This window comes from Brassica napus, unplaced genomic scaffold (assembly GCF_020379485.1).
Source record: "Brassica napus cultivar Da-Ae unplaced genomic scaffold, Da-Ae ScsIHWf_158;HRSCAF=287, whole genome shotgun sequence".
Lineage (NCBI taxonomy): Eukaryota > Viridiplantae > Streptophyta > Magnoliopsida > Brassicales > Brassicaceae > Brassica > Brassica napus.
This window is the reverse complement of record NW_026015004.1, coordinates 14,195-35,119: the sequence shown is the minus strand read 5'-3', so window position 1 is coordinate 35,119 and position 20,925 is coordinate 14,195. Positions and strand designations below refer to the sequence as shown.

Below are 20,925 nucleotides of genomic sequence, written 5' to 3'. Positions count from 1 at the left end.
CCACCAAAGCAGGTTTAAGTTTGAAAGGCAGAGGCACAGGCGGTCCGAACCTCTCTGTTGAAAAATCAAAACATACTAAACTATCTTTAAAGTTGGTCAATTCTGAAAAATAAGTATTTCCTTTCAAAGACAGGGCAGCATGATAAAATGGTTCATAATTGTCGAGATTGACATCAAGAACCCTCCATGAAACAGATCCAAAATCATAGACCTCAATGCCTTTGTAATCATAAAAAGTCTTCAAGATTTTGTGGCAGTGGTTGTTATTGTATCCGAGAACATACCATGCTTTTGTTCTCGTTTGAATCAATCTGGTTTGCCCCAGATACGGGTTCCACACCAAAATCTTCTTGTGGTCGTTGTAATTGAGTTTGAATAGCAATAATCCGTCGCAATGAAAGACTTCACATATTTTCACTTGATGATTAGGTATGTTTATTTTATTCGTAGATGGATCAGCCAAGAGACGTAGTCATCATTGTGGATTACTTGCAAGTCAAATCTCAGTGAACAAACACTTTGATTTACTACCACGAACTCCAGAAACTGATGATTATGTTACAAAGCCTTTTAATAACCGTTTGCTTAGATCGCGCGGATGATTTTTTTTTTCCATTTTAATATATTCAATTTATAATTAATCATATTTTTAACCGACTGTAAATTATAAATCTCCAGAAATGTTTTAATTTAAATATAAGTTATCTTTGTTCGGTATTTATTCACTTACATTTAATTTTGACAAAAATATAGATATGTATACGAAATATGTTAATTGTTTTTATTAATTTGAAGTGAAAAATTTCTTATATCTACAATTATATTATGGTCAATTCTCATAAATAAATAATTTTCAAGTTTTGGTCAAAAAAATAGATCACAAGGAGGAAAATGACCAAAATGTTTCATTTAATAGGTAAAAGGACACTAATACCGTAGATAAAAAATAATATTTTTTTTATATTTTTAGATTATATATTTTCAAATACGAACTTTTTATAATTTTTTGAATTTTTTTTGAAAATATTTTTTTTATTTTTTCAAATTTTCTTTTTGTAATTATAAAATATTTTTTGAAACTATTTTTAAAATTTTTATATTTATTTTCTATTTTATAAAATTTTAAACCTCAAACACAAATCTCCACCCCTTAACTCTAAACCCTAAAGTTTGAATTAGTTAACCCTAGGAGTATAAGTGTATATTTACCTCTTTAATGAAACATTTTGGTCATTTTGATTTTTAGAGTCTATATTTGTGATAGAAACTTTTTTAGTGCTATCCTAGGGTATTTCCCTTATATCATTCTAAAATTTTCATATTAATAATAATATATATGATTTACATATATGATATATACCTATTGGTTATTATTTCAATTTAAGAATTTTAGCAAAAGATCAAAATTTCATCATTAAAATTGTACATGTCATAATAAAAAGATATCATATCATATTTTTCAGTAAGTCAAGTCATATTTCTTTGTGAGAATGACTCACATATAAGCAAAAAAAAAAATCAGTTCTATGTTTAGAGGTATATCACTAGTTACCTTGAGAGATAAACGTTTAATGGGAAAATATTAGAAAATGAATAACAATTAAGTGACAGTAATCCTGTTTTAAATTTACTTAATCAAAGAAACACACCAAGCTGCGAGGCAATGACATGTAGACAAAAGTGAGCATAAATAGAGAACACTCTTCAAGAAAAAAGATTATCAAAGAAGTACAAAAGAAATGGCAGCAGAAGTTGTGCTAGGTGTTCTGATTGGTGGAGCTGGAATATGGAAGTTGATGGGCACTTTTAGTGGCGGATCTTCGTCGGAAACAGATCTAGTGAATACTAATGATCAAACTAGTGGTATAGGCAAGGGATGGATTGTGCTAATATGCATAGTAATTATGGGGTGCATGATCTTGAGCATTAACGCTGAACAAATTAAACGTAAAGCCGAAGAACAAGTTCCTGCGTTTGTGATTGCAGGAACCATCTTATTTCTTGTTTACATCCTTTACCTTAAAGGTAGCTTTTAGTTTCAATATGTGTTTTTAGTTTGATTTTGTCGTGCCATAAGAAGTGTTACAATGGTAATCAAAATGTCATTCATAGTCATGTCTTTGGCCAAATCCAATAGAAAAATATCTAAATGAAAACCTCAAAACTGATAACTCCAGGTAAAAAAATAATCTTCTATTTGAGTGATTAAATTTAAAACACTACTTATCGAGGAGCAGAGATAGGTGCAGTAGCTTTGGCGTAACCAACCCAGGCAACAACGCCAACAGCTAGTATAACCCATCCCATCACATCATACTTCAACTCACTGCTTTTCACATCCTGTTTCGAGAAAACACATGATCATTAGATCATGAGATTCAAACCACAAATACTGAAATGAAATATGACGATGAGAATGAACAAAAAAAGAGAGAGAACCTTTGATCTTGACGCTCCTGATGGACCGGCGCCACTCAGTGGCTGTTGGCCAAAGCCTTGCCTGTGAACCTCTGCGTGCAGTAGTGGAGCCTGTCCTTAGCACAAAAGAAAATAAATCTGATTAAAAAACAAAACTCCGAGATCGGTTTTAGAAAGCAAAATGCAAGACATCTACTCTGTGAAAAACGACACATCTACTCTATAATACTTAGCACACAAGGGAATAAGTTCGATCACAGAACAACACTTTAGGATCGGGTTTAGATGTTCAATGCACAATCCAACTGCAAGATACCCTTCTTATGAACCGATCAACAAAACAAATCTTTACAGGTTAAGAGCCTCCCGCTTGAACCGGGCCAAAAACATGAACTAAGTTGGTTGATATACAGTACCTTGGCTGTCATTTCAAGTGATTTCTGGTAGGTTTCATTTTCCGGTTGCTGCAAAGACTCAAAAAAATATATTAAAAAACCACAACACCAAAAAAAGAAACAGTACTATTATTTTAACCATTAGTTATGAACAGAAAGCAAAAAAGTACCTCATCCACAGCAACTTGAAAGAAGTGAGCAGCTAAGTCAAAGTTGTACTTAGCTTCGGTCTCTTCAGGAGTCAAAAACGCAAGCGTAGTGTATGCGTTCCCGAGGCACCAAATCGCAGGATGCTTCTTTGGATCAATCAACAACGCCTCTTCAAGCTTACTGATTGCCTCTACACACACACACACACAATTAAAAAAACGTTATAACCAAAAAAAAAAAAACTGTTAATCATAATTAGATCCATGAGAGGATCATAAACTAATTTATATTAAGAATATAAAAAAATCTAAAACCTTGAACAGTTAGCTTAGGATCTTCGTTATGGAACTGAGCTAGCTCCAGCAAAGCTCCTGCCCATCTCGTCAGGTTCTGTAATGAAAAATTCATCCATTGAATCACAAAGCAGAGACCAAACAAGAGAATGCAAAAAACTATATTGAAGCGAAGAACAGAGCTAACGTCGGCATCTAGAGGGTTTTTCAGGTAGGTGGCCTCGGATACTTTGCGAATTTGTTCGAACATGATGATGGCATCGAACTCAGCGTCGTTGTTATCCATGGCTTCTCAGGGATTTGGTACAACACTTCTTCTCCCGTACGAACGAAGTGGCTCTACTCTCCTCCTCACGGTGTCTACGGAGAAAACAGAGGGAGAGGATTAGAAAGCGGAGTCCTTCTAAATGGGCTTATAATGGGCTTTTAGATTTATTGTTTTTGCTTGGGGAGCACATCGTCTCTACTGCTTGCCGTTTTAACTATGTGTTATTATTACACTGTTCGCTGGTTTTCGGCTAAAGAGAAACAAAACAATAATGGCCCTGTAAGTTTGTACATCTGGAAGATGCATCCAGATGGTTCATCTAGATGTCTTATCCAGATGTTCTATCTGGGTGTTATTCGTTTCTTCATTTCGTTTATGCATTCAGATGAATCATCTGAATGCAACTATGTTTGTTGTTTTCATTTTTTAACTTTCATCTCTATCCAGCTGGACTTGTTAATAAAATAACTAAAATATAGTTTTTTACGTTTCGACGGAAAATAGCATTTTTACGGTTTTTGCCGAAAATATTTTTGCTGTTTTTAAGGAAATATGTGTTTTTCGTGAAAAAAGTGCATTTTTATGGTTTTGGCGGAAATTACGTTTTTTGGATTTGGCAGAAAAATACGTTTTTGCAGTTTGGACGGAAAAAGTGTGTTTTGAAGTTATAGCGGAAAAAGTGTTTTTGACGGGAAAAGTTTTTTTTCACGATTTTGGCGGGAAAATTTTTTTTTTGTGGTTTTGGCGAGAAAATACATTTTTCCGGTTTTGGCGGGAAAATACATTTTTCCGGGTTTGGCGGGAAATTGCGTTCTTCCGGGTTTGGCGTGAAAATGCGTTTTCCGGTTTTGGCGGGAAAATGCGTTTTCCGGTTTTGGCGGGAAAATGCGTTTTCCGGTTTTGGCGGGAAAATGCGTTTTCCGGTTTTGGCGGGAAAATGCGTTTTCCGGTTTTGGCGGGAAAATGCGTTTTCCGGTTTTGGCGGAAAATGCGTTTTTCCGTTTTTGGCGGAAAAATGCGTTTTTCCGGTTTTGGCGGGAAAATATGTGTTTTCCGATTTTAGCGGTAATATTGTGTTTTTCAGTTTTGGCGAGAAAATGCGTTTTTCCGGTTTTGGCGGGAAAATCACATTTTCCGGTTTTTGCGGGAAAATACATTTTTCGGATTTGGCGAGAAAATACGTTTTTTCCGGTTTTGGTGGGAAAATTGCGTTTTCTGGTTTTGGCGGGAAAATTATGTTTTTCCGGTTTTGGCGAGAAAATGCTTTTTGCGGTTTTGGCTGAAAATTTTTTTTGGAGTTTTGGCAGGAATATTCGTTTTTTGGGTTTTGGCGGGAAATGCGTTTTTTTTGTTTTGACGGGAAAATGCGTTTTTTCGGCTTTGGTTGAAAAGTGCGGTTTTACTGGTTTAGCCAAAAAATGTGTTTTTATGAAAATGTGCGTTTTATGTTTTTTTTTTTGCGGAAAACGAATCTTGCGGTTTTGGCGGGAAAGTGTGTTTTTCAGTTTTTGCGAGAAAATGCATTTTTTGGTTATAGCGGAAAAATGTATATGTAAAAAAAATAGAATTTACGGTTTTAAAATAATATTTTGATTTTAAAAGGTCATTTTTGTCATTTATTATTTTGAACTGAACTAGATGTATCTGCACATCCAGATGCACCATCAAGACTCACCTTCATTTGGGTGAGAATTTGAGATGAGTTTTTAAAAATTCAGCTGGGTGATTCATCTGGATGTAGCATTATAATACACAAAACGAACATCAATTTGCATCTTCACCCAGATGGATCACCTGGGTGAGCAAACGAACATGGCCAATGATAAAAAATATTCCATCCGTTTCAAAATATTGCATATTTTAGATTTTTCACTCATTTTAATAAAATATATTATTTACATAATTTTTTGTGATTATTTTTTTTTTATAATTTTAAACCAATAAAAATCCAATGAGTGAAAACCATATATTAATGAAACGGAAAGAGTATAATAAATAGTTTTTGTCTTTTACTCCCACACGAAGCCAATTGGCAAGATATTTATGAGATTGTATTCTAGAAATAATGATATAAAATTTAAGGAATAAGAACAAAAATATATTATGTGATGAATGTTAAGTCCAGCGACTATGTGAGCTTGCAACGTGACTTATCTTACCTGCCACATGTATAATCACATTCACTGAGAGGAGACCATAAGATGAAGAAAAGGGGTTTGCGAAAAGGTAGACCATCACATGAGACAAGATTACGATGTTCTCTTTTGCTGACAAAGAAAGATTTCCCCTGTTTTTAAAACATAAACGCAAGTACAAATAGATTATAAAAAGTTTGAAAACTCTATATATATATATATATATACTGAAATCAGTAGTACTAGTTTTAGATATAGATAAGAAACAATTACACTCAAAGACAGTTTTAAGTTTTTTATCACACTATTAGACAGTTCTTACTACTAGAGCAGTTTTTTCTAACCAAACCTAATTTATATCTATACACTAACTAAAAGTCCTAACTAAATATTATTATTTTATTTTATTAGCCAAAAGAAAACTATTAGGAAACTATGGTCACAATCACTTTTTTATCTCTCTCTCTCTCTCATAGTTTTATTCTTGTTTTCTTTTGTCGTGAACCATTTGGTTTTAATTTCCACTAAAGAAATGCAAAGTGCTATTTCAAAGATAGATCTGGAGATTTTCACTCACTTTTAGTTTCTGGTGCTAACCGTTCTGAATCTACCGTCGAAGCTCTGTCGCCATCTTCTTCATCATCTTCACCTCTGCATCTCTTCCGCTTCAATCAAGCTCTTCTATAAATATCAGCCATCGTCTAAACTATCATAGGAGAGAGAAAGCTTAAGCAACAATGGTAAATCCCTTAAAAAAACAATGGTAAATCTCTCTGGCGTGAAGTGATTGTGTCACGATCTCGAACGCGAGTAACCTTAAGCACAGTAGCTTCTTTGCCTGAGCCGCTACACTCGTCTGTCGAGCTCCAATCACAGAGAGAAAGCTCAAGCAACAATGGTCAAATCTCACATATTTGCACATTTAGTCCTTGGGTATTTAGGTTTAATTTGATTTTGTCCCAAACTCTTTGATTTCAAATATATCCTATCTAATTGACCCCTATACTTCAAAATATGCATTCTAGCCCCTATTTTGATGGAGAACTTTGGGTTTTTCATTTCTAGTCCCTCATATTTTGCATCCTTTCATTTTTGACCCCAAAATTTCCAAATTTACATTTTTAATCCTCTAATGAACAAACAAATGATATATACACACCTATATTAAACCTAAAATTATCTAAATAGACTCCAAAAATATACTCACTAAAATCATCAGGTATCATAACTTGTGAAATGTATAAATGAGTTTGTGTACTTGTGTTTTTTTTTGTGATACATATGTACACGTGCACAATATAATATATGTGTACACATGAACTTCCAAATTTTAATTTTCATGTGATATGCATACTGAACATACAAATTCAACAGATGCATCCAATAATGAACTAAAACAAATTACTCAAATAATTTTTCTAGCAACTATACTAAAAAATATTTGAATTACCAAATATCATAAATTGAGCAATGTACAAAATGTACCAGTGTACATGTGATTTTTCATAAAACTTTGTACATGGGGACAGTGAAATATATGTGTACACGTGACAATATTTGACTTGGCTTATACTCTATATATTCTTTAACCAAAACCTAGAAAGAGAAAAAAATTCTATAAGTCAAAGAATAGAAACACAATCTTTGATGGAAAAATTACTTTTTAAAAAGAAAATATAATTTTTAGATTTTTCTTGTTCTATAAAGATAAAATTTCTAAATATTCATGGAATTCTTAATATGGATGAATATTCTAGAAAATTCTTCGTTCAGGAACAAATATAGCATTTTTTAGTTTTGCTTAAGATAATTTTTTTTACACACAAATTTTGATTTTAATGGTTAAGATGCAAAATTAGATTTATGGTTTTGGCCAAAAATACAATATATGGTTTTACAAGTTTATTTTTACAGTGTGTACATGTGAATTATTGCACAAGTTGAATTGTGTACATATGAATTGAAGTACACGTGGATAGTAAATTTGGTGTACATATCTATATACAAACACCATTACAATAATGTACACAAAAATAATTCATACTTCAATAATGTACATATGAATTGAAGTAACGTGGATAGTAAATTTTGTGTACAAAGTGTTGTGTACATATATCTACATACAAACATCATTACAATAATGTACACAAAAATGATTCATACTTCAATAATGTACATTTGAATTGAAGTACACGTAGATAGCAAATTTTGTGTACATAGTATTGTATACATATATCTACATACAAACATCATTACAATAATGTACGCAAAAATAATTCATACTTCAATAATGTACATATGAATTGAAGTACACGTGATAGTAAATTTTGTGTACATAGTGTCGTGTACATATGTCTACATACTTTAAGGGCGAAACGAGCAAAAAACAAAAACTTAACAATTGTTGCTCTCTAGTTTTCACTCTGCTACGAGATAAAAATGAACACTAGAAATTTGGAAATAAAATTAAAAGTCGTTTGGCAACTTCGAAAGTCTAAAAAATAAAGATTAAAACACGAAGGACCAAACATGAAAATATCAGAATCTTGGCCATTGTTGCTCTCGAGCTCAAACTCTACGACGGAGAGGATGAGCCACAAGGACTCCAGACGGAAATTAAGGTGGATCTAGGGGCTGTAGCGTTTTGCGGTGATTCTTCGACGATGAATGAGGCAAGAGTGATGCGTAAGTGATTTGCCGTTACGGTAGGAGCTAGCCGTTAAGGTAGAGCTGAGCATGGTGGAGTGATGCGGAGGCGATGCTTCAACGACGAGTCGGCGGTGAGCAGCAAGTTACATACCAAACAACACGTTGAGGGGTTAGAATTCACAATTTAAAAGTCTGGATCGCAACTAGAATTATGTGGCCACAAAAAAAAAGTAAGGACTTGAAAATACCAAAGAAAAAGAAATTATGAGGCACGTGGTCTTTTGCTCAGATAATTATCTAATTCAATTTACTTTCTGCCTCGGGTCCACCACACAATCCTTTTAAAACAAAATTCAAAATCCAACCACACATAAATATCTGTAACCGAAAAAGAAGCGCTTAGTTAAGTTTTTTAAGGGCAAGTTAAGTCTTTTACACCAAAAACTACCTCAGTATAACAAAGTGACTTATCTTGTAATAAAAAGACAGAAACTGCCTCTGGATGTAAATCACTCTATAGATAATGATTCATAACTACTTAATCTAGACATTTCATTATTTACTAGATTTCGTTTATGAATTTTGTCTAGTTACAAAGAAAGAAAGAAAGAAAAAAATTGTTGGTGAAAAAGTGATAGATACTAATATCAATACAATACTAAAAGGGGAATAAGGGCTCCCCTCATGCTGTCCACGTCATCAATTATAATCAGCCAATCATATCCTACAAATTGTCCACCTCAGATACAGATTATTGTGTTTGTGGGTTTCTATTTTTAATTCGGCCTGTTTAACATTTTGGCCTGTTGAACATAAACCCATCATTTAGGCCTCTTGACTCTGTCTACACTAATTTCGATTTGGAAATCGACTCTCCCCCTTTCGACTTTCTCATCTTCTATTCTCTTCTCTCCATATCGGTTTCGTAGATCAGACGAACCACTTCTCCACTATCTCCTCTAATCAAACCTTCGTGTAATCAAAGCTCATTCAATGATTCCCTTTCGTCTTCCCCTCTATCAATCTCTCTATAAAACTCTTTTTTAATATTTTTTCCGATTAAAATCCATAATATCCTCTCAAGAGTCTACGGCTATGGAATCCACCGGCAAATCTCCAGTATCCAGCGATCCGAAGGCGAACCGGCGATTTCAGAGGCTATGAATAACACTTTGGAGACCCGTTTTGCAGTTCCCGAAGGAACCATCAGGAATTGATCTGAAATCAATGGTATGGTTTTGTCTAATTCTCAGAACATTTAACTTAGTAGAGTCACAAAAAATTCACAAAAACTTTGCTGTTATATATGATACACAACAATTCTTGGACTGTCTCGTGTAGAAGCTAACGAATTCTCCATACAGTACATCGATGGGAGTTTATTATTTTAAAACCAGAGCTTTGATGAACCTTTTGACACAACAGTATTCGAGTTCCAATGACGCTGCCATAAGAGATCACGATGTTCAAGTGAGATTGTAAAGAACAAACTCTTCTTCTTATTTGTTATCTGTTGAGGACAATATTCAAACACCTTAGAATTTTTTTGTGGTTATGGATACATATTCCCAGACTATTTGGAAGATAGTGGAACTATGAAGACATTCTCTGAAGATGATAGATACGATAATCTCACACGGATGTTTCTTGCGACTGCAAGAATGCAGCTTCCAACGCTCCATCTTTGGAGATTGGTCACGTCTATACTATGGAGTTGAGCTTCAGGTGGATCTTCAGATCTCTTCATTTTGATTAACAAAACAATCAGACTATTGTTCTGATCAAACAGAGTTTTGGTTTATGTTTTTTTTTTTTGACAGGATACGTTGATGTTAGGTACAGATTATTACCAAACTGAATCTGGGATTGTATCTCTATTAGCAGAAGGAAAGGTTCCAATTGGTATTGGTAGAGAGACAAAGATCAGGTAAGTTTTGAAAATACATAACTAGAAACCTCTTCAAACATCAATCCAATGATTTTCTGGTGATTTATACAGGAAATGCATAATAGACAAGAATGCTAAGATTGGTAAAAAGGCATAAGCTTTCCTTGAATATCTTCTCGAAGGATCATAATATTCGATTTGGAATTACTTTGGTAGTGGAAAAGGCTATAATTCAAGACGGTAATGTTATATAAAGGGAGCTTGAACTGTAGCTATCTTTGAGGTGCCAAAGCTACAAAGTAGAGTTGGAAGATGATTATCTGTTTTTTTTTTTTGGTTCACAGATGTTACTAGATATGCAAGCCATGAAGACAATTCTTCTAGAAATCCCTTCCCTTGCCAGACTGGTAGCTATCTTATCATTACCATTTTATGTATGTTGCCTCCGCTGGTGTCTCTGTATTTTACAATTTTTGTTATTGATGTTATCTGAGCATGAAACATTTGGAATCATAAAGCATTTCTGTTTCAGTATGATATTGTATATACCAATTTAGCCTTTTAAAGCTAAAGTTTGTGATATCAATGCGGACTTCAACTGCTGCCAGCTACTCTAAATTTGTGAGCCGTGAAATAAGAAGTACTTTAAGGTCATACTGTCCCCAATCGATTCGGTGGTAGACAGTTATAGTGACCTGTTTCCAGAAGGAACTCCCATGGAGTTTCAGCGCATCTTTGAACTCAAGGTGATAATAGGACTCAGATTCTCTAAAACCCAATTAGGTTGAACGCATAGTGATGTCCACAGTATCTGTTTGAAAGTCATGTTATATACTCACATTAATGGGTCTAGGTGAAAAGGATCATGGAACCATCTTTAACACATAGATATGTATATATAAATATTTGGACTGCTGGACACTATCTCTGGACCGTTTTGTGGTGTTGATGCAGGGTCTTAAGAAAGCTGATCAGCAGAGCATATGTGATGATTTCAACAAGCATGGCCCAAGGTTTACACAGCCCTCTGTTTCAGGGGAAATGCCACAAGTGGTTCCAACCCACCTGCACTGCCGCTGGTAATCACTAATCCGGGTACAACAGCTAGGTTTATACCAAACAACGAGGATGTGTTAACAAAGCAGAAGCTCTTTGCAGAGGAGCTGCAACAACTGGCTTTAATAATTTCATTGCACTGAAACTACCAAAGACCTCAAAGATGGAAGTTTACTTTGAACAGGACAAATAAGCTTTCTTCACGTGGCTTAAACAAGTGTCATCAGCGACTGCTGTAAGAGCCTGAAAGCTCCATCTCCTGAGTTTTCAGAGTACATCAAACAGAGAAGATATGATCTCCATGATGTTCAAGCATATGTGAAGTGAAGTTTGTTTCCTTTGTCAATGATGTGTTTCTGTGTGTGTCAAAAACCCTTTGTCAAACTCTTATCCCTATAACACAAATATTCGTTGTATATGCTAAAGATGCCGGTTTTAACAATGTGATATCACTGTAAGACCGTATTTTAATCAAGTTTGGCTAATTTTTTTTAATTACTATATGATATCACTCTAAGAACAAAGCGAGGCCTGATGGGACCGTTCGGCCAATCACTTTTTTTTTGTATTATGAACCTTTAGGTGATCCTATTTTTATCATTTAAAATTATTCTTTACTTTTCACATAAAATTCATGAAGTTTAAATTCACACAAGTGAATTTTTTTAATTTTTTAATACAGCCGCATCCACTCACATATCAAATACAACAGTTCAATCCCAAATTAAACTACAATTAAATTTTAACTCGAATTTTAAAAGGACTGGAAATAATTTTTTTAAAAATTATTAATTTAACAAAAATATTATTTTTTGAATATATGATACTATTATATAATTTTATTGCTTTGTTTTTACAGAAAATATATAAGTTATATATCAGATATTATTTTATTTTATTTCGTAATGAAATGTTAATAAATTTATATTTTATTTAAAAATTATGATATAAAAAGTCAATTTATTGATTTTAACGTCTTTTTATATATAGTCTTTAATTTAAAATGAAAATTTGTTATGTTTAAATGAATGTGCTTCATATATATGAAAATACAAATAAATTAATCTATTAACTTAATTTATTTCATATTAAATAAAAAATAATATTAAAACCTGCAAAAATGGGTTTTATAAATCATTTGAATTTCTTTATGAATTTTTAATTTATGAAATAATATGGTCTGGTTCCCTAAATCTGCAGACCAACCTCATCAACCAAAATCATCACAAGGTGAGTGAAAGTTTCTTTCGTTTTTGTTATTGGTGTCTTCTCGGTGGCTCATTCGGACAAGATCGTAAGAGCATATAAGCTGGTTGGCAGGTACACTCAGTCAGCTTCAAGGGAATGTGAATATGATTTTGTTTCTCATGTTTGGTATAATAATTTCTGTTTGCTTTACTATAGGTGAACCTGGATCCATATGGTCACAATAAGTCAATAACACAAGACTCTTCACTTATTGGACTGTAAATTCTTGAAACCACCGTCTAATCAAATTCTTATGGTCAAGTGCTTCTGCTCCCTAGAAGCTAACTGTGTTTACCTGCCAACCACCGTCTAAGCACCTCTATTACTAGACGGTTCACAGGGGATTCAAGTCCTATTTCTCTACTTAAACAAAGATTTATTGTCGGATCCTACTTGCTCTCTGTTTCTCCACATGTGCAACTGCAAAGTGTTTCTTCATCCCCTCATTGAAGTATCTTTACATGTTATATACGAATTCATCTCTTATAATTTGTTTATGGATCCTCACCATAGAGATCCAAGTCTTCATGTATGTTTTTGATGTGCCCTTTGTAGTCCAGTGTGTTAAGTTATCCTAAAGTTGTTTTACTCTTCTTTGCCAATCCTAACCACATTTTAAAATGGTTAGAAGTTAGTTTAATTATAAATCATTATTGTAAATTTGTTAAGTAGATCACAATAATTATATATATAATTAAACCAATACAAAAGATTTATTACAAAAGGTAATTGAATAAATATAACATTCACAAAAGGTAATTGAATAAATATAACATTCACAAACAAAAAAATTTGTTTTAAAAGTTCTAATAATTTTGGATGATATGGTTTATTTGATAAATTGTAAAGTGAATATGTAAATCTTTAAATAATAATGTGCTATGTTATCAAGTTAACCAAAATTTATAGTGAAATTCACTTTTTACATTATTTAAATCAATAGAATTTTTAAGAAGTATAAAATAAGAGAAAAAATATTCATAACTTATATGTTGAATAATTCTAAATAACTTTATTCATCAGTATAGTAAAAACTAAACTTATATAAACATATGATTTATACAAAAATAACAAAAACAAATAGTGAATGTATGTAAATATTACTTTCAATTAGAATTAATTAAATATTATTGAACATATATAAAATATGAATGAAATTCTTTTTGAATCATTATTATTAAATTAGATATTTATTTATATTTATTAAAATTCTAAACCCTATATTCCAAAACCACACCCCCCAACTCTAAACCCCAAATCCCTAAATCTAGATTAGTTAACCATCGAGTTATAAACGTCCATTTCTCTTTTTCTTTAAAAACTAAAGCAATAATTTTTTTAGAAACAAAACAAAACTAAATTGTTGCAAAATCTGGACGAACACTGTATTACACAATAATTCTACAAAAGACACCTAAATCTTTTCTTAGAGAATAAAAATAAAGGTAATAATTTCAAAATTTGTGTAAGTGTTGCAATAGACAATAACCTTACAAAGAACATATAAAAACAGATATGATATGGAATAATAATCTCATTCAAAAAATCATCACAACTATGTTATATGTAAATAAGTCAACAATGGCGACTGTCGATCTTAGTACAGTAATATCATACATAAGAAAAATCACATGTAATAATGATTCAAAAAACAAATCCCTTAAGCTACAACAAATGATAGTCTAAGTACCAATTTCTGGTTTGCTAGCTGGACTCCAGCTGATTCCTTAATAAGTGTCTTTGATCGCAATGGTACCGAAAAACTTAGAATCAGAATAAATGTGTTGGTTGCTGACGCTTCCGGTAATGATGCTTACCTAATCCAAGATCTGTGGAAGAAGTCAAACTACATGCTTACTTAACAACTATGTCAAATATTCTACATTATAAGACTACAGTGAAACCATATCAATATTAGCAAAACCGGCGCGTAGCGTCCGCAAACACCTAGTAGTAATAATGATTCTCACATGTGATCCATGATTTTTAGCAATAATATATTTCTGTATAGAAAATAAAACACATACATAATTTTTTTTCTTGAACTAGGAAAACATATAAATAAATAAATTATAATTCGGTATGTAAATTTAATAACGTTACAACTGAATCGAACGGTGGACAAGGAGTCGGCAGCTTCCACAGAAACATGGATCCAAATAAAATTCAAACTTGAGAGCTACTCAAGCGACGACGCGTGGTTAATACGGCAGTGGCATAAAATCGTAATTAGTGGAGAGGAGAAAGGGCTATTTGGGGAAGAACTAAGTCTGAATAAATCTACAGATCCACCACTCAGGAGAGAGAGAGAGAGAGAGAGACTCAGTACCAATTTCTCTGACGCGCTTCCTTCTCCGGTGTCTCATCATCACGTCCGGCGGATTCCGAGAAAACGAAGAGCTAAAGGGTCTGTCTTCTCTCCCTCTCTAAACTTAGTTTCGTTGCTTGTTTCCGAAGATTGAGGCAATATTGCGTGTTGATTGGATAATTAGGGTTTAGGGATATTACCAAAGGTTCTTCCTTTTTAATTTTTGTTGTTAATTGTGTGCAATTAGGTAACAAAGTCTCTTCCTTTGTATTGCTTCTGTGCTAGATTTTTGAAATCATGGAGAGCTTCTGGCAACTGGGTGATGAGCTACGAGGTCAGACTCAGTCAAGAGCATCAGAGGATCACAAATGGTCCACTGTTGCAACCAAGCTCGCTGAGCAGACCCGGATGAAAGGTGAACGGTTCAACAACCTCGATCTCTCCAAAGCTGGTGGTTACTCCGACAAGTTTAGTTTCCAGGACAATAACAACAACATGCTGAACTTGGGTGGTAAATACGGCAAGGCTTCGATGCAGAGCAATGTTTACAACATGAAAGTTAACAAGTACAATGGTAATGTTGTTGCTAACAAAGAGCTGAGCAACAACAGCAATGATAATAATGCTGTTGACAAGAGGTTTAAGACTCTGCCTGCTTCGGAGACGCTTCCGAGGAATGAAGTTCTTGGAAGGTACATCTTTGTTTGCAACAACGATACCATGGAGGAGGATTTGAAACGCCACCTGTTTGGTAATTTCCAAACTCTGCAATGTTTCTTTGCACTCAGTGCTAAATGTTGTGTGTTCGTTTGTCAGGTTTGCCTCCAAGATACAGGGACTCTGTGAGGGCAATAACACCTGGGTTGCCTCTGTTTCTTTACAATTACACCACTCACCAGCTCCACGGTATCTTTGAGGTTTGTTCTTCTGATATATTATAACAATGTCTCTCTCTAAAGCTATCAATTAACTCAAGTTTGATTATCCTGCTTCAGGCAACAACTTTTGGAGGTACTAATATTGATGCCACGGCTTGGGAAGACAAAAAGTGCAAAGGAGAATCAAGGTTTCCGGCTCAGGTGAAACTTTACTATCACAGTTGTTGCATCCGTTACTCTTTCCTTTTTTGATGCTTTGTACCAATTCGACTTTTGTATCAAATGGTAACAGGTAAGGATCAGAGTGAGGAAAATCTGCAAAGCCTTGGAAGAGGATTCCTTCAGGCCTGTTCTTCACCACTACGATGGTCCTAAATTCCGCCTTGAGCTCTCTGTTCCTGAGGTAAGTATCTAGAGTTTTCATTTAAATAGAAAACCTTTGCATGTAGATGGAGACTGATCTTTGAACTGATTATGCATTCACTATATGTGATGTTTGTTGCAGACATTGGACCTGCTAGATCTCTGCGAACAAGCTGGTTCTCCATAAGGCCGATCAACCTTGCAATACCACGTTGGGAAGGAGCATATTGGTGTTTTGTCTGAAATCTATATATATATATATTACCGTAAGAGCGTAAGCTTGTGGGATTTAGTTAAGAGTCGAAAGGGAGGAGTGTGTGCAGTCTTCAAGGCAAGCAAAAGGGTGAAGAGACTCTGCCGAATAAGGGACTACTCTTGTTCTTGTTGCGTCTAATGTGTGAGTTTGTTTGTCTGTGTGTTGTGTTGTGAGAGATTTGATAGCTCTTTTGAGTTATAACAAAAGGTTTCTGTAGAAGAATATATATAGAGAGAAAGTGAGAGAGTAAACACAGAGCCAAACCAATGGTATGAGCTTCTGTTTGTGTTTGCTTGTGTAAGGGAGAACCTAAATGGGAAGTTATAACTTTTAAACTTCCGAGTCCATTTCATCTAAACACATGTTTTCACTGAAAGGAGTTTGAAATATGAAAAGCTAAATTATACAACAGCAAAGATAATAAATTTGGTAATATATGATTTCTATCTATGGTTAAGTGTTTGGCTACAAATAGAAACCGCCACATCATTAAAGCTGGAAATTTTAGTTTTTATCCGCGGGTTCCGCTCCATTTGACCGCTGCGGGACGGGTGTGGGTTGGTCATTTCGAAAAATTCAACATGTGGGTGCGGGTTGAGTCGATTCTACGCAGGGTGGGTACAGGTCGATCGATTTTGAATCGTGGATATCCGCTAACCCACAAAAAAATAAAAAAATAATATATATTTTCGTAAAAGATATATAAAATACTATAAATTCAGAAAATAATATATAGTTTAATTATTTTATTAGAAAAATAAGTATTATATAATTAAAATACAATTAGAATAATTATTTTATTAAAATTTATATTATCCGCGGGTCCTGCGGGTTACCTGCAAACTTGGGTAGGGCGGATGCGGGTATGTAAATCTTTTTTTTCGGATCATGCGGGTCGATGTTTTGAGTGAAAAAGATGAATCAATCTGCGGATTGGCGGGATGGGCGAGACAGGTTGACCCGTGAACCCAGCTCTATGCATCATAGAGAAGACAACGAAAGCTCAGGGAATGAAGTTTTGTTGTATCCGTTCTAATGAAATTAGCTGGTCGATGTCCAGCAATCGTTTATCAGCTAAATTAAATATTGATGCTTTTCTAGAACAAGCTTGTTCATATGTCAAATCTTCTTCAAGCCCCTTGGGCTGGTACATAAGTTTTGAGAGTTAAAAACTGCGAAAATAGCTTATTTCCCAATAAACTAGTTGTTTCCGGCTTTTTCATATATAGACTTTTAAGACATACCAAAAACTACATGAATAATGGAAAATGACTTATTCTCTTATGAATTAGTTGTTCCTGGTTATTTAACACACACTTTTAAATCATGCCAAAAACTACATAAAAACTCTATTTTTTAATTACATGCACAAACTATCGATTTTAAACTAATTCTCTTAAACCGTAATGGTGTTATTTATACGTTAACTTGGTTTATGATAGGTGGAGAGACAATTTAATTTGGGATGATAAAAACAGAATACTAGGTCATTTTTTTCTTTTTCTTCTTCTTTTTTTCAACTTTTCTTCTTTTTCAGAAATTGTTTTACTCTTCATCATTAATTAGGGATACAATTTATTATCATGCAAAAGAATAAAACATTTTACATTATGCATAAAGAAAAAAGAACAGCAAATACTAACTTACCAATCTCCATGTATTGTCATAAGGAACTATAAAATTGGCGTAGTCTAGGACGCTTGATTGGTTCCGTAAGCGGATGTTACTCTCAGGTTCTGGTCCTGCAGAGATTTATATAAGTGGTGGCGGTGAAAATTTTGAGTGTTTGCAACTTTGTTTGTTTAGATACTTCCCCTGTCTACAGAAATGCTCAGACGAGTCAATTATCCCATCCATTAGCGGTTCTTCGTGCACGTGAGATCGGTGAATTGACCAGGATTTTTGAATACAGGAGTCTCCTGAAACGGGTAAATCGAATAAGCATGGTGCAGAATGTTTAAGGTTGTAAAATATTGAGATAAGGAACAAAAAAGCAAACATGTTACATATAAATGTTTGAAAATTTAAAGAACACTCCATGTGACTTCTAGTTTTAGCTTCTGTGGGTCGTTTAAGGTTTTCTCTTTAAAGGGGCAACTCTTGTAATGTACGGTGGTTCTTATAATTGTGATAGATAACGTAAATGTATATTCCAGAAAACAAAAGGATGAATGATAATATGTGACAAGATTGTATCTCACCAGTCTTAGTCTTAGAGGCTTAAACTACCAAACTGATTGTTCCAGTTGTCGTAGATTCCAAGCTCGTTCTGCGAAACCGAAGGCCTTACTTCTTGCAATGTGTCTTTAAAGTCCTGCATCATGACCAAATTGATGAAAAGAGAGACAGAACAAAAGTTTCTTTAAGCTACATGTGTATTCACGGAATTAACATAACATCCATTTAAATTTAAACCCAAAAAATTATCATATACCAAGATCTTCATTTTGTGTTTACCTGAAGAGTCACAATCCTCATGTCATCTTTCGTAAGGTTTGATATTTATATGCCTCGTTTGAGAGCTTCCCTCAATGGACACATAGTTGCATCTTTCACTAGGTTCTTCATAGTTGCATCTTTTTGTGACTTGTAGAATCTCTTCTCATAAACTTTTGCTTTTGTATATATTGTCGTTGCAGGGAAGAAGATCGTCTTTGATGATTAGTGAAAAAGCTTGGCTATTCTTTTATTCTAGTATCTTTCAGCCCTTTTTTTGCCTAGTTTATGAGAAAAACTCTAAAGCTTATATGATGATTTGGTTACTCTTGGATTTAGTTTTGTTTTTTGTTTGCTTATAAAGGTTTGCTGGTGTGACATTTTTACTTTGTAGAAACTTTTAATGAATTCCTTAAACTCATGGCTCGTTTTATTGTTGGTCTAATGTTTTATTAAAAAGTTGATTATAGTCTTTATATTATATTATGAAACATTTTTGTTATGGTATTTTCAATACGGAAAGTTGGTATTTGAGAAAAATCGATGTTATGCTTAGACCATTTCTAATACCCAAACAATAGAGGCTTAAGGTTTGAGTCTCAACATTTGCTAGGACCGGGATTAAACAACCGGTTCTTGTTAATGGCACAAAAATTATGAATTCGATTTGTGATGGGTCTATTTCATGTGATAGGTGTTTTGTTAATTTTTCAAATGTTTGTAAATTTTGTTTGTGGACAATTCTCCTTAATAGAACATTTTCAAGTTTTGGTCACAAAAATAGACCAAAAAGAGAGAAATGACCAAAATGTTTCATTTAATAGGTAAAATAACACTAATATCCTATATAAAAAAAATTCTTTTTGTTTTTTATTTTTTTAATAGTTTTAGATCATATGTCAAATTCGAACTTTTTTATAAATTTTTTTTTTCGAATTTTTATTTTATTTTATTTTTCAAATTTTCTTTTTGTAATTCAAAAATACTTTTTGAAACTATTTCTAAAATTTATTTTTAAATTTTTAATTTTATAAAATTAACTTTTTTTTTAACTATTTTTGTAATAGAGTTAACTATTTTTTTATTTTATAAAATTTTAAACCTCAATCTCAAATCCTCACCCCTTAACTCTAAACCCTAAAATTTGAATTAGTTAACTCTATGGGTATATATATATATATATTTACCTCTTTAATAAAACATTTTAGTCATTTTCCTCCTTATGATCTATTTTTGTGTTCAAAACATTTTTACTGTTATCCTAGGAAATTTTCTTTGTTTATTGATCTTGCAATTACCCCAAAGATTTTTTCTTTTTTTGAGTCTTGCAATTACACGAATTTTTTGTGTGCTTTAACTTCAGTTGCACTATATCAATATCGTAAATAATTTCTCCATGTCCACTGTTTCATTACTATATATCAAGCATGCTTAACTCTGAATATAACCAACAATTAAATAAATACACTTAAAAAATATATTGATAACCAAAACAATTTTGTTAAACCTTTTAGTATATATACCATAAATAGGAATCACAATTCACCTAATTCAATGGACGAACAAAATGATTGTAAGCAAATAATAAGAATGGATATAATTTCGTTGCTGACATGCTCTATAAGACGAGGTTCCAAGTTTCTCAACTTCTCGGGAAGCTCACCATCAGGACCGCAGAGCATCTCCAAACTAGAACAGGGCAAGTTCTTTTCAGACTTGCAAGCATATTACAAAAATTGGTGATAGAAATTGCTTATACACAAAATTTGAATTGATAGGTGTGTATATGCAACTAAACACTACACCTCAGTTGAATTTCAGCATGAACAAGAGACCAGGAATAGTTTTAACATATGTGATTCATCTTCTAGTCCTATTGTTAGGCATGTAATACTGTTGAATCACTATCAATGTGAAATAAAGAACAAAAACAAGGTTTTTTTAATATAGTAATTAACAATCATTTACCATGTTCTGGTTGAGTCATCGAGCGTATCATCGGTCTTTCCACAGTCGTATTTCAAACACTATTCCCGCTAGATTTAACTGGAGGAACAAAATTACCACGGTATCCAGGTCTTAAATTAGGTGTTAAAACTTAACACGCACGTACGTAGTGATTAGAGAAAAGGAAAATCACTTTGAAATTTTCCATTTTTTTTTCCTTACCCAACTCCAAGGCTC

At 33.4% G+C, this 20,925-nt stretch overlaps 2 protein-coding genes and 2 long non-coding RNA genes across 11 annotated transcripts; 2 read left to right on the top strand and 2 right to left on the bottom strand.

The window, feature by feature from the left end:
- Positions 1-2,080: 2,080 nt before the first annotated feature.
- Positions 2,081-3,695, bottom strand: LOC125597964 (mitochondrial import receptor subunit TOM20-3-like). The gene is made up of 6 exons (XM_048772392.1): positions 3,444-3,695; positions 3,278-3,353; positions 2,984-3,153; positions 2,835-2,882; positions 2,440-2,529; positions 2,081-2,340 (listed from the first exon to the last, which is right to left on the bottom strand). Exons 1-6 carry the CDS (start codon positions 3,540-3,542, stop codon positions 2,224-2,226), a joined length of 600 nt encoding a protein of 199 aa, XP_048628349.1. The 5' UTR covers positions 3,543-3,695; the 3' UTR covers positions 2,081-2,223.
- Positions 3,696-7,385: 3,690 nt separating this feature from the next.
- LOC125575181 lies at positions 7,386-11,755 on the top strand. Of its 8 annotated transcripts, none has more exons than XR_007332101.1 (7): positions 7,386-9,538; positions 9,673-9,786; positions 9,881-10,033; positions 10,129-10,235; positions 10,308-10,630; positions 10,729-10,942; positions 11,151-11,755. It is a non-coding gene; the product is annotated as an uncharacterized LOC125575181 (long non-coding RNA). The 8 variants fall into 8 exon arrangements; XR_007332099.1 differs by having other exon boundaries at positions 8,720-9,538; positions 10,308-10,942; positions 11,151-11,275; positions 11,355-11,755; XR_007332097.1 differs by having other exon boundaries at positions 8,728-9,538; positions 9,650-9,778; positions 10,308-10,436; positions 10,541-10,942.
- Positions 11,756-14,701: 2,946 nt separating this feature from the next.
- On the top strand, positions 14,702-16,650 carry LOC106402105 (B2 protein). Its single transcript, XM_013842763.3, has 6 exons — positions 14,702-14,907; positions 15,094-15,559; positions 15,625-15,725; positions 15,804-15,887; positions 15,979-16,089; positions 16,192-16,650. Exons 2-6 carry the CDS (start codon positions 15,106-15,108, stop codon positions 16,234-16,236), a joined length of 795 nt encoding a protein of 264 aa, XP_013698217.1. The 5' UTR covers positions 14,702-14,907; positions 15,094-15,105; the 3' UTR covers positions 16,237-16,650.
- LOC125597959 lies at positions 16,425-18,472 on the bottom strand. Its single transcript, XR_007332093.1, has 4 exons — positions 18,312-18,472; positions 17,953-18,224; positions 17,142-17,279; positions 16,425-16,958 (listed from the first exon to the last, which is right to left on the bottom strand). It is a non-coding gene; the product is annotated as an uncharacterized LOC125597959 (long non-coding RNA).
- Between the last annotated feature and the right edge of the window lie 2,453 nt (positions 18,473-20,925).

What these genes read in the sequence shown, in the direction of transcription:
- LOC125597964 (XM_048772392.1), bottom strand. Translation starts at nt 3,542, where the DNA reads ATGGATAACAACGACGCTGAGTTCGATGCCATCATCATGTTCGAACAA. An exon ending in AAAACCCTCTAGATGCCGAC is followed by an intron (nt 3,354 to 3,443) that starts GTTAGCTCTGTT and finishes TTTTCATTACAG; the next exon opens with AACCTGACGAGATGGGCAGG. An exon ending in TCCTAAGCTAACTGTTCAAG is followed by an intron (nt 3,154 to 3,277) that starts GTTTTAGATTTT and finishes GTGTGTGTGTAG; the next exon opens with AGGCAATCAGTAAGCTTGAA.
- LOC106402105 (XM_013842763.3), top strand. Translation starts at nt 15,106, where the DNA reads ATGGAGAGCTTCTGGCAACTGGGTGATGAGCTACGAGGTCAGACTCAG. An exon ending in TTTGAAACGCCACCTGTTTG is followed by an intron (nt 15,560 to 15,624) that starts GTAATTTCCAAA and finishes TTCGTTTGTCAG; the next exon opens with GTTTGCCTCCAAGATACAGG. An exon ending in TTGAGCTCTCTGTTCCTGAG is followed by an intron (nt 16,090 to 16,191) that starts GTAAGTATCTAG and finishes TGTTTGTTGCAG; the next exon opens with ACATTGGACCTGCTAGATCT.